The sequence below is a fragment of the Lepisosteus oculatus genome, chromosome 10, assembly GCF_040954835.1.
Source record: "Lepisosteus oculatus isolate fLepOcu1 chromosome 10, fLepOcu1.hap2, whole genome shotgun sequence".
NCBI classification, from domain to species: domain Eukaryota; kingdom Metazoa; phylum Chordata; class Actinopteri; order Semionotiformes; family Lepisosteidae; genus Lepisosteus; species Lepisosteus oculatus.
The window spans coordinates 25,100,151-25,127,309 of NC_090705.1; the positions used below are offsets into that span (position 1 = coordinate 25,100,151).

At 33.9% G+C, this 27,159-nt stretch overlaps 1 protein-coding gene across 2 annotated transcripts in view; it reads left to right on the top strand.

Annotated features, from left to right (window-relative positions):
* The window catches only part of ikzf1 (IKAROS family zinc finger 1 (Ikaros)), a 67,876-nt gene that overhangs the window by 34,434 nt on the left and 6,283 nt on the right, over positions 1–27,159 (top strand). For both annotated transcript variants that reach the window (XM_069195024.1, XM_015357306.2), the window contains exons 3-7: positions 1,960–2,079; positions 18,484–18,744; positions 22,012–22,179; positions 23,256–23,381; positions 26,719–26,853. In XM_069195024.1, the coding sequence (XP_069051125.1) occupies positions 1,960–2,079; positions 18,484–18,744; positions 22,012–22,179; positions 23,256–23,381; positions 26,719–26,853 (810 nt within the window). The remainder of the gene's footprint in view (positions 1–1,959; positions 2,080–18,483; positions 18,745–22,011; positions 22,180–23,255; positions 23,382–26,718; positions 26,854–27,159) is intronic.

Here is a 27,159-nt window from a genome sequence, read left to right on the forward strand (position 1 = left end):
GCTTGCTTGGAAGATCTGACAAGAGCAGACTAGAAGGTGGTGATGGTGCTGTCACTGGCAGATACAGGGAACTCACTGAGGAACATACTGTATAGTAAAGCAGTTTCTCAGGATATTGTACATCATACCTAGGAGTTAACTTGGGATTTCTAAATTTTAAATCTAAATAAATATACTTACCTAAAAGCAAAAAATATTCCTGAGACGCAAAGAAGAGTAAGTATAGAAGGACCTATCAATGTTTAGGTGACAAGAGGATTTGTTTTTTGTTCAAAATGATGGCATTGGCCCACTACTGTAAATAAAATGTACTGTAGTGTGCTAACTACAGTATATCAGTTGCTACAGAGACTCATTCAATTAAGCATACAGGTCTAACATCCTGAAGTAGCATGCATTTTATCTTGGTAATGGTTATTGCAAAGGTCAAATGGATACAGATAATTTTATAGAATCTTTTATTCATCTGCCCATTTTACATGGTTATAGTAGGTTAGTAATTTAAACAATATGTGCCAAATAAATTTTAAAATTATCATAGAAATTTATATTTTGAATATACAAATTCTCATTCTTTTAAGACAGTGTGAAAAAGTAATTCATAACAAATCCCTATAACAAGGACATTACAGTCCTACAGGGTTTGTAGATGACAGAAGATGAGGAAAGTTTGCTAAATTCATTCAGTAATGAATAACCAGTGATTTACTCATCGAGAGCTTAAGTGGAATGAATAAAGAAGCCCAGAAGCTCTCCTGAAGTGAGGGCACAGCTGTAGGACACTGCAGATTCATTGTGGTGTGATACATACTGTATCAAAATCTTTTTAATGAATAACAAACCCAAAATATTAAAAACTCCAAATACGTTTTTAATTATTTTATACAACTTTAAAATCTTGAGACTGGTTTTAAGAGACAGGTTTCAAATTTGCCTCAGCTAAAATACATTTTTTTTACCAACTGAAAAATATATTTATAAGCTTATGTATTTTCATAATTCTATTTTTACCCTTTACATGAAGTTTTCAAATACTCATATTGTTTCTTTATTTATTGACAAAACTTAAGCAACATCTTGGATTTCAGCAAAAAACACTTTATGAATCTTACTGATAATCTTAAGGATAATTATCCTGACCTGATTATAGTCCTTGTGAATCTTGTTTTTAGAAACATGATAGAATTTATTAATTTGTTTAAAAATATATATTTGTATCATTCCAAAATTAGCCTTCGTCGTTTTGAGAGTAAAATGATATACTGTACGAATAACAGGACTGGATATTGAATGGTACATTCTGTATTAACTCTGCCTTTATGTAGCTGTGAAAACCATAAATTGCTGACGTATGTACAGTCAAATGCCATCCGGTGTATGAGAATCTACAACGAAGAGATGGTTATCTGTACTACAGACTGTCAGTTTTTTTATTTTCCTGTCAAATGGAGAGCTTTCTGTTTGACAATGTGAAGCACACTCTTCATTTAGCAAGTCGTTTTTTTTTCCCACTGGGGAAGACTCTCAATTATTATGTCTAAACTTTGCTAATCCTTGAATGTGATATATGTTTTTTGCAACTTATTACACATAAAATATTGAATATTTTAGCTATCTGTAAATTGTGATTGCTAAAAGTCAATTTAATTGAAATAACCTTCCTTGCATTGTAGTTAAAGTAATATATAGATACTGACATTTATTATATGTAAAATATTGGCAAATTACTTTACAAACAACCAAACAGGTAATTTGGTACAGGATTAGCTTCACAATAACAGTGAATTAATAAAATATATTTGTTATATACTGTGTATATAAGGGCTCATTTCACTTGAGAGTACTAATATTATGATTATTCACATTCTTTAAAAGTTAAAACCATTATTCAGTGTTTGGTATGTTTATGATGCAGAATTCTAACTAAATGGGTAACAGTGGCTCACACATTTTCTATAGGCAGGGAAAGTCCTCCTGCAAATGATACATCTGAAGAGACAGAAGAGCCCATGCCTGTCCCAGAAGACCTTTCAGCTACCTCTGGGCAGCAGCAGAACACCAAGAACGACAAAGTATTAGGTGAGTGTTTTTTGAGGTAGGCTAGGGAATCACATTTCACATCACATTCTACAGTACTCAGTGCACCCCTCTCAAACATTCCATTTGCACTAAGCTAGAGGTCAGAATTTCCATGAATCCATTGATTTATTCCTATCACTAAACACAAACATCACCTAAACCACTTGTCAGTAAAGAGAGCAAAGTATTATTGAGCATCCTGAATATTCCTTTTAATTATTGTCAAAGTTATCCACACTTGGAAGTCTATGCACAACTTTATGTGGCCTCAACAGACAGCTATTTACTACTGCGATTTAAGCCCAATCAAGAGAACATGATTGTTTCTGCAATAAAAAAGAGTTATTTACTGTATGGTTTTCCTCCTGGCTGTCTGCCTTAGATTATTGCCCAAGTAGTGTGCATTAGGTTTCTGGTCTCCTAATGCACATTTTCCTTCCAATAAGGGCTGAGGATGAAAGATCTCCATTCTTGTCTCTATATTTTCTAAAAAACACATTGTAAAAGTGAGACCTCAGCCAGCAAAATAATAGCATTGCTGCAAGCTTTAAATGTAAAGTAACATTTCTGTGTTTAATGGGATTATGATAGTAAACCTTTTCTCAGAAGAGAATTTACATTTTTAGTTAAATTAGGAGATATAAAAAGCAAGAATGAGGTTGTTCAAGAAGTAAAAAAAAAACTTAAATGTACTGTGTTTGGTGCTTTTATGGATCTGGTTTTTAAGCTGAAGTAATACATAAGTCATAAACTTTCAACTTTAAATGAACTGATTATAGCTAATGATTACAGCTGATGTAATATTTCCTACCATTTAATATCCGTTAATATCTAATACATTTCCTGAAATGTGAAGCTTCAGTATTGTTACATACAGACATAGAGGAACCTCTGAGAACCTATAGAAGAACACAGTGATGTTATGTAATCCATTCATTCTGTTAAGTCCAACAGCTTCAGAAAATGTGAAGTGTTATTATGTACAGTATGTACAGTAGGAGCTCCAGGATAATTTTTTTGTGGATGTACTGTTTAAGCCATAGTGTAAGAGCACAAAACATCATGAAAAATGTTTTTTTTACTAACAAAGTTAATATCCCTTGGGTTGTACCTGAAACATGAGCTTGATTTTCAAACTTGAAGTGACAATGATTTATTAGGTGCAGATATGTTTTCAGATATATGCAGAACCATGTACAGTACCAAGAAACAAGTTATTTTTCTAAAAAAAACTGCATATTTGAAGTAACAAACTGATATGCTAAACTAGTTATTTTGTAGCAACATATTCTTAGCTATACTTTATATTATATTGTTTTCATTTACAGTATATAATAACTGTGATTTATTCTATTTCACGGCGTTTCGAGGTAGAAACAGGTCTTTGTACTGTACGTAAGCCATACAACCCCTTAAGTTTATGAAATCTGTATGTAGACATTTATTTTAGACTTAAATTATTAAACATTGGTGCTATACCAGTAGCAGTAAATTGTATTTGAACTAATGGCAAGATAATATGTGTAAAAATGAACACAAACATATGCCACATACTGTATAATATAAGACCTGCTACTTTTACTTGGAGATAATATCAGAAATACAAGAACTATTAAACAGTAGATACAAATGGCAGTAAAAAGAAATATAGAACGTGTGAAGTGTAGGAATAAAGAAGTGAATGTGGGAAAGAGAAGTAACGTTTCTTTCTAAAGAAAGGAAAAGAGTGATATGTGTCAAAGGAAAGAGAGAGGCTCAGAAAGCTTTAGATTAAGTGATGGCCTTTTATTTCTATTAGGTTTTTCATATTTATAGGTTTAAAACCCCGTTCTTGGTATCTTTAAGAACAGTCTTTTGACCAATATGCACTGTTTGAAGCCATGGTTAGACAAGCTAAATTGGAACAAAAACATATTATTATCACCTTAAATGTGGATGAAACCTTGTACGACAGTTTTCTGTTTCAAGTGTTCACTTCAAAGTGCTTCACACAGTAGCTCAAATGTTTTATAACAATCAAGAAGGTTTAACAGTAAAAGAAAATGGGTTGTATACACACTCTAATACAAACTCTCATACATAACAAATACAAATTTAACTTAAATTTGAAAATTAAATTATTAACTTGTAGAATTAATATTGTTTCTATAATCCATTTTGTCTTTACTGCCTTGTGTGCTTTAATATTGCTTTTCCTGAATTTGCACATTGTTTTATCAGAAGAGAAGCTGCCTGTATTCATGCTCTTTAATTGGGACACACCAAATATTCTGGTCAACACAGTGACGTGAAGAACTGAGTGTTTCTGTGAAGGGAGGAAATGATGGTTAGCATAGCTGTTTGCAAAAGTATAACCAATGTTAAAAAATATACATCACAACCAGACGTGTTGCATTCTGGACCTGGGCTGGAGGTGAAACTTGATATAGCAGAATCCACAGAAATTATTCATATACAGTTTACATAGAAATTGATTATTGCATATAAAGATAATTTAATGTTTAAAAGTAACATTTGTGGCTAGCAAATGTGTCATATTAATGTTTAAGACTAGAAAAAAATGTGTAAGAATTTTCTTATAGGAAACACACTGCAATGGCCATGTCAATGTGAACCTCATCCTTTCTGGGCATTGTATATTGTGTCTCTATATGGAGAAACGATTTCTTGAGATACATTTCCATGTTTCCTTACACACAGAAATAAGAAATTTATGAAATCTTGGAAAAGTAATTATTGTAATTCAGAGGAGATGTATGTTAGATTCAGATATTGTCTTCCTTTCTTGGGAAAAACTCAATTCTAGTTATAAAATTGTCAGAGACCATCTTATAGGATCATGTATATTAAAATTAATAAGTCAACTATTTGTTAACATTGAGAATAACTCCTAGTTATTAACCTTACCCAGTACAATCCCATTTTACATTAGTACCTGAAATAACAGACTGTACTGTATATTAGCAGTTTTCCTATTGCTTTAAATTTTAATGAGAGGAGTGGAGGGAGAGAAATTATTTTCTTTACCATGTGTGTGCTGTCCAGTCATAGTGCAAGTCTGGATTCAATAAATCTACATGTAAAATGGCAAAAGACTGATTATGTTGTATACTGATTCAGATGCTGGCTTCAGATTTCATTTCCTGAATACAGGCATGTGAAGATGTATCATTATGAATCTGTAAGCTTAGAGATGCCACACATAAGAACATAAGACAAGTTGTATTTTTAAGCAAGATTAATTCATCTCCAAACTGCAGTGTTTCAAAAACCCTGACTGCTTAACAGCAGACATTAAAGTACATATATACTATATGCTGTATAAACATACATAAGCAAAGCTGAGTATTATTCACAAAATAAGACATACTTTTGTGAAAGGTGAGGTTTCCACACCTGTCTTCATGTTTACAGCACCATGGACAGCAACACTTTATAATGCAATTATTTAAATGACACTTCTTCAGACCTTTAAATATATTAAATTGTACAGAAATGTCCTCCTGCTTAGATAGAAAAAGTATTTGTTTCAAATCTCAAAACAGAATTTGTTGAACAGAAAGAATTTGGTGATAGAAAGCCATCATAATCTTCCTATCCTTTTTTTGGCTTGGTTAATTAAAAAATCAGTTATCATTTAAAATTTCAACTATGTGTGATAGAAATACTGTACATTGCAAAAGATAAAGTTCATATATTTTCTATACCTGCAGGGTACAGTTACAGTAGGCCAGTGCCTAACCAGACAGCACACTGTAAAAAAGTGTTTTCATGTTTTTCAAATAATCAGCTATGTATCTGAGATACAACATCCACAAATTAGCTAACTATATACAAATGTGACTAATTTCTATTTTCCTAATGATGTATTTTGAGAGTAAGGGTTGAATTGCTATATTTCCATTGTAAGAGATGTTGGAAGCACTGAACTAATTTCTCCACCTGTGTAAACCAGTTTACACAGATTTATTGACCCCATATACAGGTACTGTATATATATATTACAGTGTACATACAGTGTTTGCAAAGATATACACCTTTACCTTTAATGTAACATTTTAATGAATTGCACATAATATAATGTACTGTATATATTTTTTACAATTAACTTTTTTAAGAACTACAAGAATCACATCAAGCACTGCTATGCATGAAGTAAGGTGGATGTCAGAATATTTACCAATTGAAATTTGCTTATTCATATCCTTATACCCTGCTTATTCAAGTATTCATACCCTCAGGCACAGCATAATAGAACTACAGTACCTTTGGTTCTTTGCCTGCAGTTACTGCTGTGAGTCTTTTTCAATGGGTCATTTAGCTTTGTATAGTAGTATAGTGTATAGTAGAAATACAAACATTTAGTTCATTTCATACCTGAATAAATTACTCCAGTTATAAAGAAGTTTGTTGGGGATTATTTATAGAGTGCAATCTTTAAGTCATACATCATACATCTTCTAGAGAGGACTTTAACTGGGCCACTCAAGGACATTCACTTTCTTACCAGATGACTCCAGGGTGGTTTTGGGCATGTGTTCTAGGCAATTGTCCTCCTAAAATGTGAATATTCTACCCAGTTATAGATTCTTAGGTGATTACAGTTTTGTTCTGTAAGATTCACCTGTACTTTGCACCATTTATTTCTCCCTCAACCCTGCCAAACCTCTTACTATGCTGATGAGAGGCATGTCGAGTACATGATTCTGCCACCACCATGCTGTGTTGAGTTTGTGCCATACAGTACATAACATAAATGCAAAACAGCATTTTGCATTTGCACCAAAAAGAACATTTTTCTACATGTTTGCATATGTAGTATATGTTTTGTCAGAAACTATTTTCAGAAAGAGCTTTTTTCTTGTCACTTGCCATACAAATGTCTTTATGCAGGGACCAGGATATTGTCACTGTTTGAGCACTGACTCTTATCTCAGACACAGAACTATGGAAATCTCTAGTAGGGACCAAGTTTGAAATGCCTTCCCTGACCATTGTCTTGCTTTCCCGGATGTTCACCCTGCAAGGACTGGCTGATTTAGCTAGTGTCTGGGTGGTATGACCCACAGTCCATTACTTAATTCTGATAACCAAATTTCAGAATTTTTGTAACCCACTCCTGATCTTTGTTTCTGTACCACCATATCGCTGACTTGTTTCAAAAGCTCCTTGGTTTTCATAGTTGCATTGTTGTATGACTATGTGAGTGGTAGCTTGAAATGAAATGTATTACTGAGGGAACACATTTACATTTACTAATGCATTTACTTATTTCCTATGCATTTACTCTCAAGTCAAGTTAAACTACTTTGACCATGACACTTGTTTTCAAGCTAATCTTTTGCACCAGAAGTCATTTAAATTTGCCATAACAAATGGGTTGAATACTTATACTAAATAAGTGATATTTTAAGTTTTCTATTAAAATCAAACTTATTAACACACTATCAGCAATTTTAGCTTTATCAGTTTAGAATAGTGTAGAATCTAAACATAATGACACATTTTAGAATGTGTCATTATTGCAAGGAAGCAACAAAATGTGGAAGCTTCACAATGGGCTGCATACATTTGCAAGGCACTGTAGCTAATACAGTATGTATTTTGTTACATCTTACAAGTTTAATCAAATTACAATGTAAAGGAGGGGCTAAACAGATTTAAGTGGTTGACACCCTTGTGTTAATCATGTACTGCATAACCAAATAAGCTAGATGGACTGAATAGCCCTAACTCATTTGTTATCATTCTTACTTTCTTATGTTCTTAATGTCTTGGAAAAGTACAGTATAGTAAGACCATGTCTAGTTTTCCATTGTGCAATGAAATTGCTTTCTGATGAATAATTACTATTGAAAATGCTTTTTAGGTGTGTAGTGAAGGGGAGTGTACTTTATTTGACACACTATACTGTATTTTAAACTTAATGTATTTGTGAAATATTTGCAGCAGTGTTTTTTGTTGTATACTAGGTTCTGGAGTCCTCTGTACACAATCTTTATCTCCAGTTGTGTTGTAACATTGATGATGGCTAGCTCTTCTTAGGAAACCATTGCACATCCGATTGCAGTTTCCTCTTCAACTTAGTTTTTTTTTCGGCGCAAAGATTGGCAAGAATTCTTATTCCCTGAATCCATCAGTCTTCATTTTCTACAAAACTCTCATCTCAGTCAAGTGTAGGTACAGCCTTTAGTGTTTTAGATCAAATACCTTTTAGGTGAAATGCCAGAGTTTTAGGTCAAATGCCTGTTGCATTTTGTGCAGGAGAGATTTTTGCTGGTGTCTTAAAAAGGATGCAGCATTGCTTAAAGACAGGACTCACATTTTCCCTCTGACTGTATCTCTTAGATAACGTTGCATTCCGTTAAATGAGTTACACCTGTGCTTAGTCATTTTCACACATTGGTTTTCAGGTTTGAGTATCTGACTGAAATTGGAGTTAGGACAAAAAATAGCTTATTGACAAGACTGAACAAGATAGAAGAGTTTCCAATTTAAATAATTGGATAATATGTTACTATATGAATAAAATATATAATAATATATTTATACCTCATATGAATTGAATGGGTCTTAAATAAGAATTAAAAGATATGTGTATGGCATGACAGCAGTTTCCAGTTAGTCATACAGTAGTTATCATGCAATGATAGTCCTTATAAAGAACATATATTATGGCACACAAATTCATTTAGATTTTTAGCATATGCCAGGGAGTTTTATGTTTTAAATATTTGGGATTTGTATTTAAAGATTGAAACACTTCCTGTGACATTTTGTTAAATTCTTAGGAATCCCAATAACACAGGAAGTGACAACAAGAGCTCAATGCTATTAAAGAGAAGGCAGCAGTTTGTAATGACTTGGAAATGTTTTGACCTGGGGTGCAGACTGAAACTTCACAATTCTACATTTCTTCATAGGAAAAAGCGAGTGATCAAGCACTTATGCAGTGAAGCTGGGTGTGTTAGTCCTCCTCCACATTGGTAGGGGAAAGACCTAGGTACACCTCCAGTGCGGTTCGAAAGGGCTTACCCTAACCACCACCCTAACCCTAACTCTGACCTTACAACTGTGCAGCAGTGGTTCCTGTTAACATTATTTTGAACTGAATGCACTGGATTTTTAAAATAATGTGCATTTCAACACCCATCAGTTTTATTTGGGCTGGCCAATGTACATGTTCTATGAATTAGAGCAGTTCCTGTAATTTTTGCTGTGACATACAGTACATAAAACACATTAAAATACGTATAAATTGAATATGTTATAGCTACACAGTAGATGTATTATATGAAGAATATGTCATGTTTAGTTCACAACAAATATCATCAAATATCAAAATACAGTCTCTATTACATAAACTTTAATGACAGACTTTAGTGCTGTACATTATTAAACATGAGTTAAGCATAGGCCTTTTCTGGTTACCACTGTAAAAGTTTCCCTTTATGTACAACCTTGAACAGCATGTTTAAGCATTAGCAGATTCTCGACATGGAAGCCACATGATTAACACTTTTTAGCCTTCAAAAATCCATCCTTGCCAAAAGTCCCTGCTATTATTTGGTCTTTCATAGACTAACTTGTATTGAACAGTTAAATTAATGAGTTCATGACTAAAGGGATTTTGTACACACACGGTTATAGGATTGAGACTCTCAGTAATGTCTCTTTAAACAGGTCTAAACAGGTCTGTCGTTTTTCTTACATCTTCTGTGAGATTTGTTCAAGTCAGGTTGGATTGCCTTTTGAATACCACTCATTTCAGAGTGGTCCAAGCTACTGTAAATGATATGTTTGCTCATAGCATCTAACACAGCACAAATACAAGGGTTTTCATTTGGCAAGACACTGCACACGATTACAATGGTGTGGCAGTATGCTTCAGCTTTAGAGCTGTTGAGTTATTTTCTTAAGCTGATTGATTAAAGCTGAGTCAACTTTCCACTGGGCAGTTGACTCTATCTTGTATTTTAAAGCTCTTTCTTCCTGGCTATGGTCAGTTTAAGATTTGTGCCATGATGTAAAAAACAAGAAAAAAATAATACAAATGAAAGGCTCATCCAGCAAGCAGGACTCTCCAGTAAAGGACTGGTTTTGTTGTTAGTGAAGAAGCCCCTGGCTCAATGGAGCATTGCTGTAAGCAGCACAGGTGTCAGCTGCTAGGGTGACGGTCGGTGGCACACAGGACAGAGTGTATGGAGTGTTCTGTTTATTTATGGCTGATGGGACCAGGGAGGTAGCAGTGACGGTACATAGAACCATGGGAAGGTTTACATGTTGGGGTATGAGTGGTTCTGGTGTTTCTGCGTGTGTCTGTGTGTTGTTAGTATGTGTGTGTGCATGAGTGTCTGCGTGTTGCCGTGTGTGCGGTGCACATGAGTGTGTGTGGCTTTAGCACTGCTGCAGAGCCTGCAGATCTAATCGACAGCCTGGAGGAAGTGACTGTTTTATCTGCGAGCTGCATCTCTTCTGCTCTGATAACCCCAAATATATCAGGGGAGTTAAAATTATCTCACAGGATCTTACCATGGTTGCACTTAGAGCTCAGACTGGAGTTTTTTGTATGTGGGGCAAGCAGGCTCAACAGTATTGGGAACTTAGTGCTTACCCTTGAGTTAATGCTTTTCTTTGGGCAAGACTTTCTACATTTAGTGTTGCTCTGAAACATTAGCCCAGTCCTACTCCTCGACAGAGCAATAGGAGGGGTGAGCTGTGCAGTGCAATGATGAAACAGCATGCGGTGTAGTTTGAAGATTATGTGAAAATTAAGGGGCAGTAGTGCCATTTTGTGTCTTCCTGGAATTCCTGCATTTAATAGTAACTAAACTTAGAAAGCTTAGTCAAAAGCAAAGAAAGCAAAAAGATTTTAGAATGCAAATATTATTATAAAAAGTGGACAACATCAAAAGTATATATTTTTTTGTTTTTGCGTTCACCAACCTTTCGCTGCTTATAATGAGATCTGTTCTATTTAAAAAAGCTTAAGAGCACTAACACAAAATATGCTTGTGATGCTAGCTTCTTGAAGTGTTGAAATGACAATAAAATATTTGTTGCTTGAATGCATAAGTATATGCATTTGAAAAGTTAACCATTTACCATATATACTAAATGCTTAAAAATGCTTACATGTACATGAAAAATGTTAAAAGTACAAATGAGTTTCTTTCATCAGTTCTATATGGTGGCCTGAAAAAGAAAAAAAGAAAAAAACTCACAAAGTACAAAGATTTCCTGTTCAGTTAAGAGTTTGTACTGGTTCTAACCCTGTGGTAAAAACATGGCTAGTCAAAGGCCTTAAACACAGAACAGAAGCAACACATTCTTCACATTTGAGAACATCAGCCTGCATCAAGCCCCAAGGTTTCAGTTGCTCAAACATCTGTTGCTCATGGTGTCACATACATTCCTATTACTTTATTTCATCAACATAGAAAGTTCTCTTAACCTGTTTCTATTAATTCATGTTTATTTTTAGTTTAAGGTATCCTTTATGAAGATCATAGAAATTTCAGAGCTATGATAAATGGTTGCTACAATGGGTATGTGAAGAAAATTGGTTTCCTTGTCATTTTACATGTAGGTATATTTTTCACATGTTTTTTTCTGTTAGCTGTTTTGAATTGCTCTCACAATTTTTCAGTTGCAGAGTGATCCATGCACCAATACGGTATATAACAAAAATAAACACTCAGTTTGCTTGATGGAGCAAAAAAAGAAATTCCTTCACAATCTAACATTTAGATTATTGTATGTAATTGGTGTTCATTACTAGACTGAGATTTATCTAGAATGCTTTTCAGACAGACTGCATACATTATCATTAACTGAGTCCAGCAGCATTGCAGAATCTATACTATAAAGAGTACAAAGCATCAGGGAGATTTCTTTGCTTCACAGACAAAATAGAGGAGGAGAAAGACAGTGATGATGACCAGACATGTTAAAAACATTTGTATAATGCGATTCAAGTAGCTACAATCTCAAGTCTTGCAGCACAGATAGATGAGTCATTATTAGCCATCAGCTCTGTCTCCCATTCACTATGAAGGACTATGTTTACTGACAGGTCATGACTCAGATTTGTATTTCTGTTTGATTCAAATGACTAGAACACCTAAATGAATGAGAAACTAATATTTGAATTGATCATGCATCTTACGTTTTACAGTTTTCAAACCTGTTTGCTTAGTAAGCTGTAGCCTGTCTTCAGCAAAAATGATGTGCTTTATAGTTATTCTATTGGAAGAGGGATGAGAGGCATTGGGCTAGAAATAAACAAGTTTCTTACTGATGAGATGATAAGAGTAAAAAGTTTTAAGAAAGTGAAATTATTTCGACATAGGCATGCCAACTGTTGGCAGGCTTATTTAGGATATAGTTAGAATTTCCACCAAAATTGTGTCAGTGCACAGGAGCCTCTTTTGCACCAGTGGTGAACAACTGGTATTGTTTCTTAAGTTTCACTCCACCTCTTTACCGAGATTTTTAAAATACATTTTACCTTTATTTCTGAATCAGGTTAAGAATTAAGAAAATAAATTATCATCATAATAAAGTAATTGATAAATGCACACAGCATACAGTATAGTGTATGAGTACTATATGAATTTTGTACCTCCACAAAGAGGTGTTTAGAAATCTGGACATTAGTAATGTATCACTTGCTCAGATTTAAATTGTCTCTGTGAGCTATATTTTTTTACCATTGATTATTATTAATACCTATAGCATCTACTGTACACTACTACTCAGAACAATTCGTAATTAATAGATGTGTAAGATGTGTAATTATCATGGTTTACTTCCTTGCAGTGAAAGTGAGATGGTGGCACATTATCCAGTTGATGAAAATAGAGTTGAACGACGTTTGTCTCAAGAACTGAGCCGGTGTAATTGCTACAGAAACTACATATATGAATGCTTTAGGTGAATCTAATTAGCTCAAGTTCCCAAAACTGCGAAACCCAGAGAAAAAGCGTGGAAGCTCCTTTTTTCATGTGGTTTGCTACCCGAAGTCCTAATCTGAACATTCCTTATCGAAACCCCGCTCTTTTCAGAGAACAAGCGATAACCGTCACGTCTGCTCGCTCTCAGCAAAACCGAGCTTAACAGCTTCGCTTGCATGCTTTGCTGGATTATTTTTAGTTCTTGAGCACACAAACAGGAACTCTTAAACTTTTTTTTACTTCCAGACTCCTGAGGTATAATGCTTAAAGTATTCCGTCTGGTAGTTACAGTCAGTGAGAGGTTCTCGTTACCTGACAACAAAATGTTTAATTTGTTTAAATATAATATAGATACCTTAGAATCAAATATTACTTGAACCGTATAGCATTGTAATCTGTTACACTTGGCTATTGCTTTCCAATTATCTGTTAATTATTAATAACTTGGTATAATTCAGGTTTAATAAGTAGCACTAGACACATAATTTTTTTTGTCATCTAATTCAAATGGTTACCACCCTTACAATAAAGGTTTAAATAAGTATATGTCATTCATATGTTCAGTATTACTCTCCGTAACTCTGTAGCAGTCAAAAGATAATAGAAATTACACCTGAAGCGAAGTTGGATGAATTTCTTTGGTATATCCATTTGTGCAGTTGTAAAACAGTTTTCCATGACTTAATTAAGTAAGTAAATTTAAGTAAGTAAACTACACAGGCTTTAATAAAAAGAATAAACAAGTTGTTATTCAAATCATGTAGTATCACCGATGAAGTGTTCAAATTCCTCTGCTATTCAGTAGATGATGGTAAAACTAAATGAAGTCTTATTTGTGCTCTGAAATTAATTTATGACATTGTATTTTTGTACTATGAAAATGCATAGCAAATGGCTATTTTTGTGGAATTAGTGAGATATCAACAAAAGCATCACATTTGTTGCATCTGTTAAGGAAGAATTCATTATCCTCTTAAGTTTGGTGTTTGTCTTTGTGCTTCCGTTACTTAAAGAAATGTGGTGATGAGCCACAACGAACTGTGTAATTTGGGCTACACATTTCAGTAAGATTTTGAGCTGTTGAGTCCCAAAATACTCAACTTGTAATTTAGGATGTGTGACAAACCCTACATAAAGTAAAACTAATTGTCCGTGGTGGGAGCATTTTTAGGATTAGTCATCGCTTCTTCATATTCCAGCAAAGTTAATGTTCAGCAGTTGTGGTTCCTTATTCTCCTGCTTAACCTTGCCAATAAACTTTGAGAAGTAAGTCCAGAGGTGTTCCATTATGAAGAATGAACATGAGGCATGACCTTTATCACACCTATAGGACCTATGAATGAGCTTTTTTGCAAGCTCCGTAATCAACCTATCACTATAGTAACTAATGCACTTCTGCTGCACAAATAAGCTGAATGAGTTACATTTAAGATACAATTTTTGTACTGTACTGTATGTAATGTCAGTTTATATATTGGTACAGTAAGAAGACTCAGGCATTACACTGTTAGAAAATATCATAGGAAATCAGATGAAAGCTTGAACATTGGACAGTTTTTAGCAGGTTTGTGCTGAGAATGTAATACATAACTGCCTGTTTTGCCACAATTGCTTTGTTTGATTGATATACAGTATGATATTAGCTCTGTCTTCTGTCCTGTACCTGAAAGGAAATGACCCAAGAATTTAAGCTGCTTGTTTTCTTTGTACTGAATGTTCTGTGGTTTTCTTATCCTGTGTATAGTGAAATAGACTAAAAGGTCAGTTCAAAATACATTGTAGTTCCCTGCATCAGTTTCTAGCTTGTATTTCTTTTTGAAAGACTGCATTCTTTCAAACACTGTACTTAAGACAGAGCAGAAAAAAGGTATACAAATGGAGGATATACAGTACCTCGATGAGTACAAAATTAAATAAAGAACAAGTTTCTTCTTGTAATTTTTACTGAGTCACTGGCTCCTATTGTATTATGATTTGAGATTATTTTTAAGACGTATGTATGTTAATGGTTGGAAAGAAAGCATGGCACCACCTTGAAGCTGATTGGTTTAAAATTGTGGCCTTCTGTGGTGATGGCAGAGACACTGGTAAACGTTTGATGTCTTGCTATAAAAACGCCATCTACATGTTCTTGTGCACTGCAAACATGCTCTTTTCAGTTGCAGTGTTGTATAATTCCTTGTTAGTGCTTCCCTTTCTGTTACTTCTCCATAATTCTTGGTATTTCAGTTGGGCTGGCCTTGTTGCTGAAGCTTCCTCTTTTTCCCTAGATTCCTATATTTCATTATTTCCACTTGTTCCTCTTCGCAAGTCAGTATAGTGGTACAGAGATGTGGAAACAGGGTTACACTATGACATGCAAACCGCAGTGTCATCATTGTTGGGATGTTTATTCAGTACCTGAAAGCTACATATACAAGTAGCTCCATGTGAGCCACACTCTACAGTCTTGTAAAAAGAAACTTCTTGATCACTGCAAAACATTTGTTTTGTCTTTTTATCATTGTTATCACTGGCTATCACCAATTTTTTTTCTCTTTAAGTCTTAACATTCTTAGTTGCAAGAAGAATGCACAAGCAATGTCATTGCATTACTTCTTTGTATAGATGGTACAGCAATTCCTTATTGCTTAATGCATTCACGTACTTCCAAATTCCCTCATAATTCTCTCTGAATCATCTTAACATCTATCTTCCACTTGATTTCATTAAAGAATTGTAAGATTACAAAATCAGTTGCAGATATTCCTTTAAAAATATCCCTTATTAAACTGAATATGTAGTTTCTTTTTCTTTTAGAAATGGGAAAAAAAATGTTACATAAAAACTGTTTCTGCAGAGAATGCCTTTACCCCAAAGGATTGTAGGAGTAAGTTACCCAGCAATGTGGTGGAAGCCAGTACTTTGGCTTTGTTCAAGAAATGGCTGGATGAGTTTCTTGGCTCAATTAACTACTGTTAATGGCCTCCTCTCGTTTGTAACCTCCCTTATGGCCTTATGTACCATAGGTATTGTAACAACTGAATACTGTACATGCACAAATTACAGCACAAGTAATTTTAGCTTACTGAAAAAGTGGACAGAGACAGCTTAAAATATACTTATTATAATGCATTACAGTCTTTTACTATGGTCTTTTAAAATACAGTATGTTTACCATTACTTGCTCAAAGTAATCCTAAGATCACTCTTGTTACAATCTTTATTCTCCTACTTTCAGCTCAGCCTTCAGTCTGAAAATGCTGATTTTACCTGAATACTCCCAATATCTTTCATAAAGGAGTTCACTGAAGATGTCTGTGTCCCTGACAGCAGCCAAGCTATTACTAAACAAAAAGTATTGCCATTGCATGGAAAAGCATAGAAGAAGGAAAGTAAAGGCAGCTACAGTAGTTTGGTCAAATTCTAACTATGGCAAGGTGAGACAATGAATATAAAGAGATTACATGCTTAATATTTTAGTGTTTAGCTGAGGAAATGACAGCCCTGGCCATAAGAACCAAACTAAACTGCACAGTCTCCCGAAACCCCTCACTTCTGAGGAACAAAAAAGGGAGCTGCTGCAAGGGTGAAGCTGGAATCGAGAGGGAGTGCTAGAATAAATGCACACAAAGGATGTGACCAGCAAGCATTTATATGTAAGAGAGCAGAGATGCACGAATAGAATTTGTCGTTATCTAACAACACAATTACATGGAAATGGTTCCATCTCACATAAACTAATACCCTAAAACTGGATATATGGATATGGTGGTAAACAATATATACTTAAATGTGGTACACTATATACTGTATACACACAGTATTTACACAAGTCATCCTATATAAGCTTCTGGTTTATGCCCAAAAAGTCCACTAACATTTTGCTATTCACTTGCTCTCTTCAGTTTCACATTTCTTCCTCTATCTCTGAATCTATGTTTCCTGTTTAGTTCAGTGTTATTGATGTCGCCAAAGTTAGGTGGTGGGAGAGAAAGTATAGGTTGTTGGAAATTCCCTATTCCCAATGAAAAACAACAACAATAAAAAAAAGTTCAGCACAAAAAGAGGAAGAATGATTTTGGTCATGAGATAGATATGTCCTTTCCGTTTTAAGGAAGAAATGGATCTTGAATTCAGTAAAACTACTAATACAAATATAACACATGAGGTATAATAGAACATTTGCCAGTTTTAGCTGTTGAAACCTGGGTTATTCAAAAGGGATTAGGCTGTCACTGATGCTTCTTATCTTTTCTGTCTTGCAGTCATATATTAAGGGTGCCTTTAGTTTAGTTTTCAATGAGACCTCAAAATGAGGGAAAAACATTTAAAAAGTGGCATTTTAATCAGAAAGCCAAATATACAATATGATATACATGTATATTTTGGGATCAAAGTCAAAACATATATTTTTAACTCCAGGGGAAGCAGACAATCACTCTGTTCATTCTGCCATGAATATTCCATTCCCATTGCAGTCCTTCACATTCCATGTTCAGTATAGATACAGTTTCTACAACTGTGAACATTGGGCAGGACATTCACATGGCCACAAGTTCAAATGAACTGCAAGAAATATTTGTTGATAAATGTCTTTTTCTATGCAATATCTTAAACAAACTGACAGAATAATGTATCTCTTTTCAGTGTTTCAGTAAACTGAAGAATGTTATCTTTCTTAGTGAAATCCCAACAAACACTAATAACCTAAAACATAATATTTTATGTATTCAGAGAAGATGGAAAACTGCTTGTTTTGAATTGCTTTTTTTAAGATTAATAATTTGTTTAGAATAAAGCTGTTATATGTGATTATTATTACTGTATTAAGAGTGACTATACCTTGCAGGGCAAACATTGTTTTAGAATGGTATTCACCTGGACCTAATCTGTAAATGAGAACACCTCCCTGATTTTTTCTTTTACTCCAGTAAAACAATAGAAGAAAATGATCAATTATACGAAAAAGTTAATTATCCTGCCCACTTAGCGTCAGAATTTGGTGGTCACCCTTTGTTTGGCTAATTGTGAGTCAGATAAAAGTGCTTAATTGGAATGTTAACACTGGTTTCAAATTGAAGATGTATTATTTTTTATTAACTACTGATTAGATTCAAAAACTATGTTTTAAGGGTAATCAAACAACTTCAATTCACAAAGTCTGGAAAGATGGAGGTACGCTCAAAATTAATATTCATTTCTCAAATACTTTAAATTGACATAAACTTTAAAATTATTTCATTCTTTTTATGATAAGCATGTAAAGATATTTTGGAAATATCTATTATTCTTTAATGTCAAAGATAAAATTTGATTTGAAACCAAAGTATTAAAAAAATAAAGTCCCCATACATCCCCAGTGCAGTCACGTCCAGAGAGGTATAGTCACTTTAATGGCAGTGAAATAAGAGCATACTGTAGAAGAACATGCTAATACTAAACAGCATACTACTGCCATTTCTTTCAGCCAGTAATATTAAAGTAGAAAATCAGAGTGATGAAGAGAATGGGCGTGCCTGTGAGATGAATGGGGAAGAATGTGCGGAGGATTTGCGAGTGCTTGATGCCTCTGGAGTGAAACTGAATGGCTCCCTCTCTGGCCAAGACGGCAAGGCCTACTCCTCAGTCGGTGGCATTCGTCTCCCCAACGGGAAGCTAAAGTGTGATATCTGTGGAATAGTTTGCATCGGCCCCAATGTGCTAATGGTTCACAAACGAAGCCATACCGGTAAGCATTGGCTATACTTTACTTTTCCATTCAAGGGGGAAAGGGGTGGAAGTTGAAACTTTAATACAGTGAGCATGTTCACCAAAGCACCTTGAGATCAGTCATGTCCCTTAGAGACTGCTCCCTAGTTCACTTAACCATCCATATATTGATTTTCACCATGTATAGATTTGGTGTTTAGTGTGGTGAAAATACACTCCAGATAGTAATAATAATTCTGATAATAATTTCCTAATTTCATATATCACTTTATGTCATCTCAATTATACAGTCAAACAATAAAGATATGTGGACACATTACATTAACACATTTGTAGGGCAGGTTCTAAAAGTGAACTTTTATAGACAGGATTTGAAAGTGCTGACTGACTTGCAAGATATGATGTGGGCTGGGAGACTCCATAGTCTTGGAACAGAACAGTAAGCACAGTATCTCAGGATTAGGAGCCTCATATTGGGAACTGAAAGAAGGATGGAGTATGAAAGCAAAAATAAAATTTACTGTGGGTGTATAGGGAGCTAACAGTTCAGTTCAGTTGATAAAGTGAGGAGCCAAACAATTGAAGGTTAAAGGTACTGTATATGGAGGGTTGAAAGGTAAGCAGTGGGATGGGAGTTGTACAGTAATTGTTGATCATAATCTGTTGACACTGTCCTCATACCAATAAATGTCAATATAACTTTGCAGTTGGAAGATGTTTGCATCAGGCATTAGCTCCTGAATATGTTCTACCCTGTTTTTTAGACATCAGCTACAGACATTGCCCTTGTGAGTCTGACATAATCTTTGATGTGGTGTATTGCCTGCTGTTCAAATAGTTAAACTATTTTTAACTATAGTAAAACAACTACAGTAGATAGACGTTTCTTATAATAAAGGTTTAAAACTGGTTTGGCGTCAGTCTAGTTCAGTGCAGGAGAGTCTAATGTAAAGAATACATGTATTTAAACTAACACTTAATTAAGATTAATGCATTATTAGTGAAATCTTATGGATGAATAGTTTAATGTTTAGGTATATAACACCTAATATTCTGAGTATACTGTAGTAGATTTCATAAGTTAGTAACATTAAAAACTTTAGAGATTTTTTTACTGAATGTGTCCCAGGGAAAGTGGGATGGTAACACAAACACAAAATATATTTTCTTGGGTTCTGAGGCAACTATTATCATTTAGAAAAACTTTCTGTCACTCAATAACAAACATTGCCAGTATGTCCCTTAACCCTATACATTACAGCTGTTTCTTACAGAAAAAAAGCAAAACAATGGCTTCCTAGAGATTTCATGTTGCTTTCAGAGGCACCTAAAATAGTTATCAAATCATTACATTTGCATTTTTAAGATTTTATTTCTTAATCTACAGTTTACATTTTATAATAAGTGTAATTTTATGTCAGCTATTTTATTAAAATTCTTAGATGTTCTACCAGGCATTTTGTGGGGCTTTGTAAAGATTCCTTGAATTATCTTATGATCTCCAAAGAAATCATTCAGGAAATCTGTAGGAATCCATAATGAATGTTACCTCAAATTCCTCTAGGACCCCAGTAGAAGAATTTAATTATATAGAATATAATTTCACTGGTCTTGTGACTGCAGTTTGATTTAACAAGTTAGAGTGTTAAATCATATACTGTAAAATCAACAACAGATAAATATTCAGCAATATTTAGTGTACCATTTTTGTATTTTTTATCAATTGTGTTGTGTTTTATTGAGTTATAATCATTGAGACAAAACATAAGTCTGTTTTTAATTCAATTTACACTATACAAAATAATAAATACTAAAACCGAATAAAACTAATTGTTTTTACTCAGTCTCTTATATTATTTTAAAGTTCAGTTAATTCAGAGACAAGGCATAAGGAATAAAGAAACATTGTTTTCCAAGCATGTTAAAAACAGTGCATTTTCTGAAATATAGGCCAATAATACAAGATCTTTAGGTTTAGTAATTGGTCAAATGCAGATGTTTTCTTAAACCAAAGATTAAAATTAGGAATCACCCTTGGTATTTTGGATGAGCAATGGTTTCCATTTGCAGTGAGCTCTAACCATAAAAAAATGTTTTTAACTCCTGCTTCAAGGTTTGACTATTGATGGGCAAGAAACTAATGAAACCAAAAATGGAAAAAAAGGAAACACAAGGAAAATGTAAATGCAAAAGAAGTTATTATAACAGTTATAATGAAGGAGCTCTCATTTAAATATAAAAATGTTCTGAGGTGAAACTGTGATCCTGAAATGCATTTTTAATGAGTTTCTTTTTTATATAGTTTTTGCTGCTTCACTGGTGACTCTTATTTTATAGACCCTTTGAAAAAAAAAAGCCACATTAAAACCTTCCCCCAAAATGCCACAACACGCACAACTGGATATTGGTTTATTCCAGAACTGCTGATCAGGAAGAGTGGCTTTCAACACAAAATGTTGCCTTCACTTTATTTAAATGAGTTTGAATTTGCATTGTGATGTGCCATTCTGCTTTTAGAGAAGAAGAAAAAATTAGATTTTCAGATCAAATTGACCCAGGCAGTGATGCATTAAGAAACTGGCAGGTTTAGTCTGAAAGCCTCTTGTTCTATCACAGCAGCAGCCAGCTTCAAGTCACAGAGACTGCCTAGAAAGGAGAACTTTTGCTTGCTTGAATCTTCTTGGTTTATTTAATTGAGCTTTCTTATATGTCATCCCATTGCTTTTGATGTTCTAGTACTCAAGAAATATGTAGGACACTGACCCTGTTGCGAGCCATTGTTTGAATGGGGTTGTGTTAGTTTCTCCACAAAGTTCCTGTCAGTGCAAGGCACTAACACAGACCACAAAAACTAGTCTGCATTCACAGTAGGCAATGTTTTACTGGGCGAACACCTGCAACAGTTTTTTTGAAGTCATACTGTGTGAACCATTCTATACTCAAATTCCAATTGCACCTTATTTTTTTAGTCACTGTCACATATATGATTTATCTAGCCCGTGAAATATCAAAAAAAATTTTAAATGCAATTTATGAGGAAGTTTAATTACAAAATTCATACAAAACAGCAAAATGTGGGTTGCATGAAGTGGTGGAGGTACTGAAGAAAACAGAAGTTAGAATCGAATTAGTAAATCTATCATCGTGAAATTTACTTTGGTTCCTTAAGACACAGATGTAATAGTCCTTCAATTCCCCAGAACCTAAGTTGTGTCTTACTAACTGTTTAAGTTAGCCAAGGCACTCAGGCCTTCATAGAGCTGTTTCTGTTTTCTATATTCTACAGGGGAACGGCCATTTCAGTGCAATCAGTGTGGGGCCTCCTTCACACAAAAGGGCAACCTGCTTCGCCACATAAAGTTGCATTCTGGCGAAAAGCCCTTCAAATGCCATTTGTGCAACTATGCCTGTCGCAGAAGAGATGCTCTTACTGGCCACTTGCGTACTCACTCTGGTAGGTATATTTACAGAAAACAAACAGTATCTGTAATTAATTAATTTAATTAATTTCCCTGATAAAGCAAAACACATTCTACATCCTTCATTAGCTAACCCATAGGCTGTGGTTTGGTGGTGAAAATCAAATACAACACCATTTAATCTGAAGGTTAATTCAATTATGATCAAAAAGTTCTACATAAAACACTGAAAATAATACTTAGATAGCATTTTAAATATCTTTAGCCTGCTAATATCAAATGTTGAATAATTTAGTGCCTTTGATAGATCATGATTTAAGATCATTCCTTAAAGCACAATTATTTTTTATCATTTTAAAATAAATTTCAAATGTTCATGTAATTATCTGTCTTGTTTTAGAAAGAAGCACAGATAACATCATGACATTTTGATATAATGTTTAAGGTTTTTCACGTATGAACTTTTAAATGATGTGAATTTGTAGAAAAATAAATGTTCTCTATGCATTTTAGTTGCACCATTTTTAACATGTGTTGAAATATAAATACATCATCTTAAATTCAAAAAGCTCAAATGGAGAACAAAGCACAAAGGGATCAGCATACTTATTTAATAGTTAAAGGGTAAAGGTTCCTTAGACTTTGCTGAGTTTCTCACATTGAGCACAACTACTGAAAAGAAAATAAAGTCCTAGAACCAATTGAGAGCTCAAAAATTTAACAAATGTGTCAGTCACCTTAGCTACACAAAAATATACACAAAATGTTTTACTAGTATTTCCAAAATGTTTTACCTAGGTAATTTAACTTTTCATAATCAAATGTATTTTCTTCATTTGCAAACTCCATCTTTTGTTTGTTATCTTTTCTTTTTCTGTTCTCTGTTAGCTACTGTATAACAATTGTTATAAAGCAGTAAAAAAGAATAACTTGTTTACACATGGAAGGTGTTCTGACACAAAGAGACATAACGTTTAGATGTGGTCCCTGAAATTGACTTCAGAACATTTTCAAATAGCTGTCACTGCATTTTCTTTGTTTCATATGATTCATTTGTGATGTAATCAAAATTGTCATGCACAAGTTTAAAACTAATTTCTGGTCTTGACAGTTGGAAAACCTCACAAATGTGCTTATTGTGGGCGGAGCTACAAACAACGCAGCTCATTGGAAGAACACAAGGAGCGTTGTCATAATTACTTGCAGTGCATGGGGCTTCAAAACACCATCTACTCAGGTGAGGGCTTAGAAGAGGAATATGAAATGTAAAAAAGTTTATTCAAAATGAATCCATAAAATGTTCTGGGGTGGCTGTTTAAAGTTAATACCTTTTTCAAACAATGTTCTGCTATACCAAAGTGCTTCACTTCCTGCTGCAGGTTAAACTAGGGATTCAACACTTGGGCACTTCTGGTCTTTATGGCACTGTAGGAATATAAATTGCTGAAGAACAGTTTAAAATCTCATACTGATCTCATTAAACATTACTAAACTCAGAATCTCATGCTTTATGTAAATTATGCTTTTTTGCACAGTGTGTGGCATTTTTAAGCACATAGTCATGTGTCATAGACCTCACTTGGGACCATGTAGTACTTCAGGACAATTTTGTTTTATACTTACAGGAGTCCTTTATGAGAGGTTTTTTCCTTTTCTGTTCATTTGTTTCCAAAAGCAAGGTGTTTTAAAATATTCCTTGGAAAGCAATGTTTTGAGAATGCTTCATTGCTTTTTTTACAGCTGCAAAAGATAGAGCTAACAATTGTTAGTAGCTATTCTGCAGTTGTGTAAGATTAAAACTCAGTTATTTCTTTATCCGTAATTGCAGCAGTTTTAAATAGAGAATAGTTATGTGCATGGTCTATGTGTTGTAGGGGATGGTGTCGTGGATACTAATAGAAATAAAATTTAATAGATCTGAGATGTTTCTTTGGAAAGTTTTATTATCATGAATACTCCTTGATACTCCATGTAGAATAACTTTATAACTAACTTTACTAAAATGTTCTAAAATGTAGATTATAAGAGATATTCTCAAAATTTTTGCCTTTTCTGCTTTTATAGAAATACTGTAGTATTGCAAAATAAACATTTGCTTGGTTTAGAATCAATAATTAAGTCTTCAGAACATACTGTACTGTACATTGTAAAAACATGTTTTAAGATTTAAGTAATACTGAAAAGGATACATTTATAAAAATGGGAAGAGTCTGAATGAAAATAAAATTAAAAATTGATCAGAACAATTAAACCATGCACAGTAATATTAAAAATCAACCAAAGTACAGACTTGATATTATGATGATTATATAAAACAAATTGAATAAAACATTGAATATAACAAATCATACCTGATATATCAACTATAATTTTGTTGTGCAGGAAAGGTTTTGCAACCATTGTTCTAAATAGGCATTTAATTATTTTTGCATGTTAATATAAGATTCCAGGCTAACCTTCTGTAACATATTAATTCGTTTTTTAATTGATCAGATTGCTGCTTTCAGAGGCCATCACTTTTGTCCAAGCTCTTGTTGTTAGTCAACAAAGACAAAAAGAATACTTTAAGTGCTGCAACATTGTTGTGAGTTATTACAGATTTGTATTTTTAAAATTTAGCTTATTTAAATAGTAACATACAATACTATTAGTTCAGGTGGGTAGCTCCGTCAGTATGTGTAGACTGCAAAGGAACAAGTAATAGGTTTATTCCATGCTGAAAAGAGAAGAAATAAAACACAATGTTTTTGCTGCGGAGCCTTCTTCAGGTGTCAGTTGCTTCAGGTGTAGACACCTGAAGAAGGCTCCACAGCCGAAACATTGTTTTCTTTCTTCTCTTTTCAGCATGGAATAAACCTATTACTTCCACATACAGTATTATATTACCACCACTAAAACTCTTCTGGAACTTAATGGCAAAATGTGACATTGGACAAACTGTTTGTGCATACTGTATACACTAGTTTCCACAGTTAGACTTTGGAGAAATGAACTTTTCTGCACATCTTATATGATGTGCTGTATACTAGTATTATTCATATAATGTAAACTCCTTCTAGCAAACCACAGGCTGATTTCAAATGTTGCCATTCTTAAACAGTGTTACTCGTAGATAATATTGACATGCATTATATTCTTGATCTTATTTAACTCAAAATTATATCATTGGCATATTCCATTTATAACATACTCACATAGGAGACTGTCTTTATTGAGAATAGATTTTTAGATTTTGTAATATATCTCACATAACAAAGTTCATAGTAAGAGTGAACTAAATCTGTTATTTCCAATCGTGATACTGAAAGTTTTTATTCCAGCCATGTTTATAATCACAGGCTATCTGCTTTCAGCCTTCTATTGGAGACACATTTTTAACTTTATTTGTAACTCATAAAAAGTTGAATGGGATTTATAATTCATATCAACTCTACACCAGTTACTCCCCACATTCAAGAGTATTTCGTGAAATATAATCAGTTGGGACCTTGGAAGGAATAAATATTGCTTGAGTGTTTGATATATTGTCATTCCTGTCAGTGTCTGTTGTCATACATTGACTATCTAAAGAGCATTTATTTTTCAGAAATAAGACAGAAATAAGTGAGCAAACCCTTCACAGAGAAGTTGAGACTATATAAACTTGTATGCTGAAGATGTTACTTTACATTTGAAATTTGATATTTTTAGAACCAAACCCTGAATGCAGAAACAGCTAAACAAAAGAGTAATTATTCAAGCAAATCAAATAAAGAAATCATTAAGCATTAGTGATTAAAGTTTAGTTGGAATGAAAACCAGCAGAGACAGGAGTTTCCCAGGATAAGAGCTAGGAACAAATATAGTAACACCTGACATCTGAAGAAGGCTCCATGGCCGAAATGTTGTGTTTTCTTTCTTCTCTTTTCAGCATGGAATAAACCTATTACATGTTCCTTCACAAATAGAGTAAAGCATTATATAAAAAATAATGTTTTTTTTGCATACAGTTTCAATTTAGCAGTTTCCTATAGTGTGAGTGAAATAAAATTAATATAGAGGTCTCTGCATAAAAACCAGCAGATAGTTGTAAAATTGGAGGTCTGCTTGCCCAGACTACATGACAAGAGATACTTTCGTTTGAAGTGAGATGCTGTTAGATAGAAACCTCTGATGGTAATAAGGGCCCATCACTATTTATTTTCCTGAACATGGGAAGACTTTAGCTCAGTGTTTCCCAAACATGTCAATGAAGGAAGTGTAGTTTGGACACAGGCTTGGCAGCTTTGTAAAAGTCAGTTATTAACTCTGTGTGTGCTTTCCCACAAACTTCCTTTTGCTTGGGAATTCCGTTCCCCTGCTTTTATAGTTGTAAATTGTCCTATAAATTTATGAACTTTGTTTTTATCCGACTGTTATATAACAGTAGTTTATCTTGCTTAAGACGGTTAAAAACAGTAAGAATTGCGACCAACAAACATCACATATTGTAAGATGTGGAGCAGTAAAAAACAGATCCAGAGTAAATAAAGAGTTGAGGAGAATAGATTTTATCATCTTAATCCTAAACTTCACCTTTCTATCTTGCTTTCCAGTAGTAAAGGAAGAAAGCAACCAGAATGAGATGAGTGAAGACTTAAGCAAGATGGGATCAGACAGAGCCTTGGTCCTAGACAGACTAGCTAATAATGTAGCCAAACGTAAGAGTTCTATGCCTCAGAAGTTTGTGGGTAAGGGTTAAATGTCTGCTTTCTTTGAGTATCTATCTGAAAGTGATAGGAAGTGTGCCTGTTCAATAAATGTATGGTGTACAGAGACAAGCAAGACAGCAAGACAGCAATACAGTGTAATACTGTAAAAAATATAGAAATTATATACTGGTAATACTAGAAATAGAACACCTTTTTGTGTGCCCGTGAATCCTCTGTTCTGCCAAAGTAGTTATTTTCTGTTTCTGGAATTAATATTTATTGTTAAATGCTAATGTATATTGCTAAATTTATTTTCCGTTTGTGAAAAAGAATTATATATATATA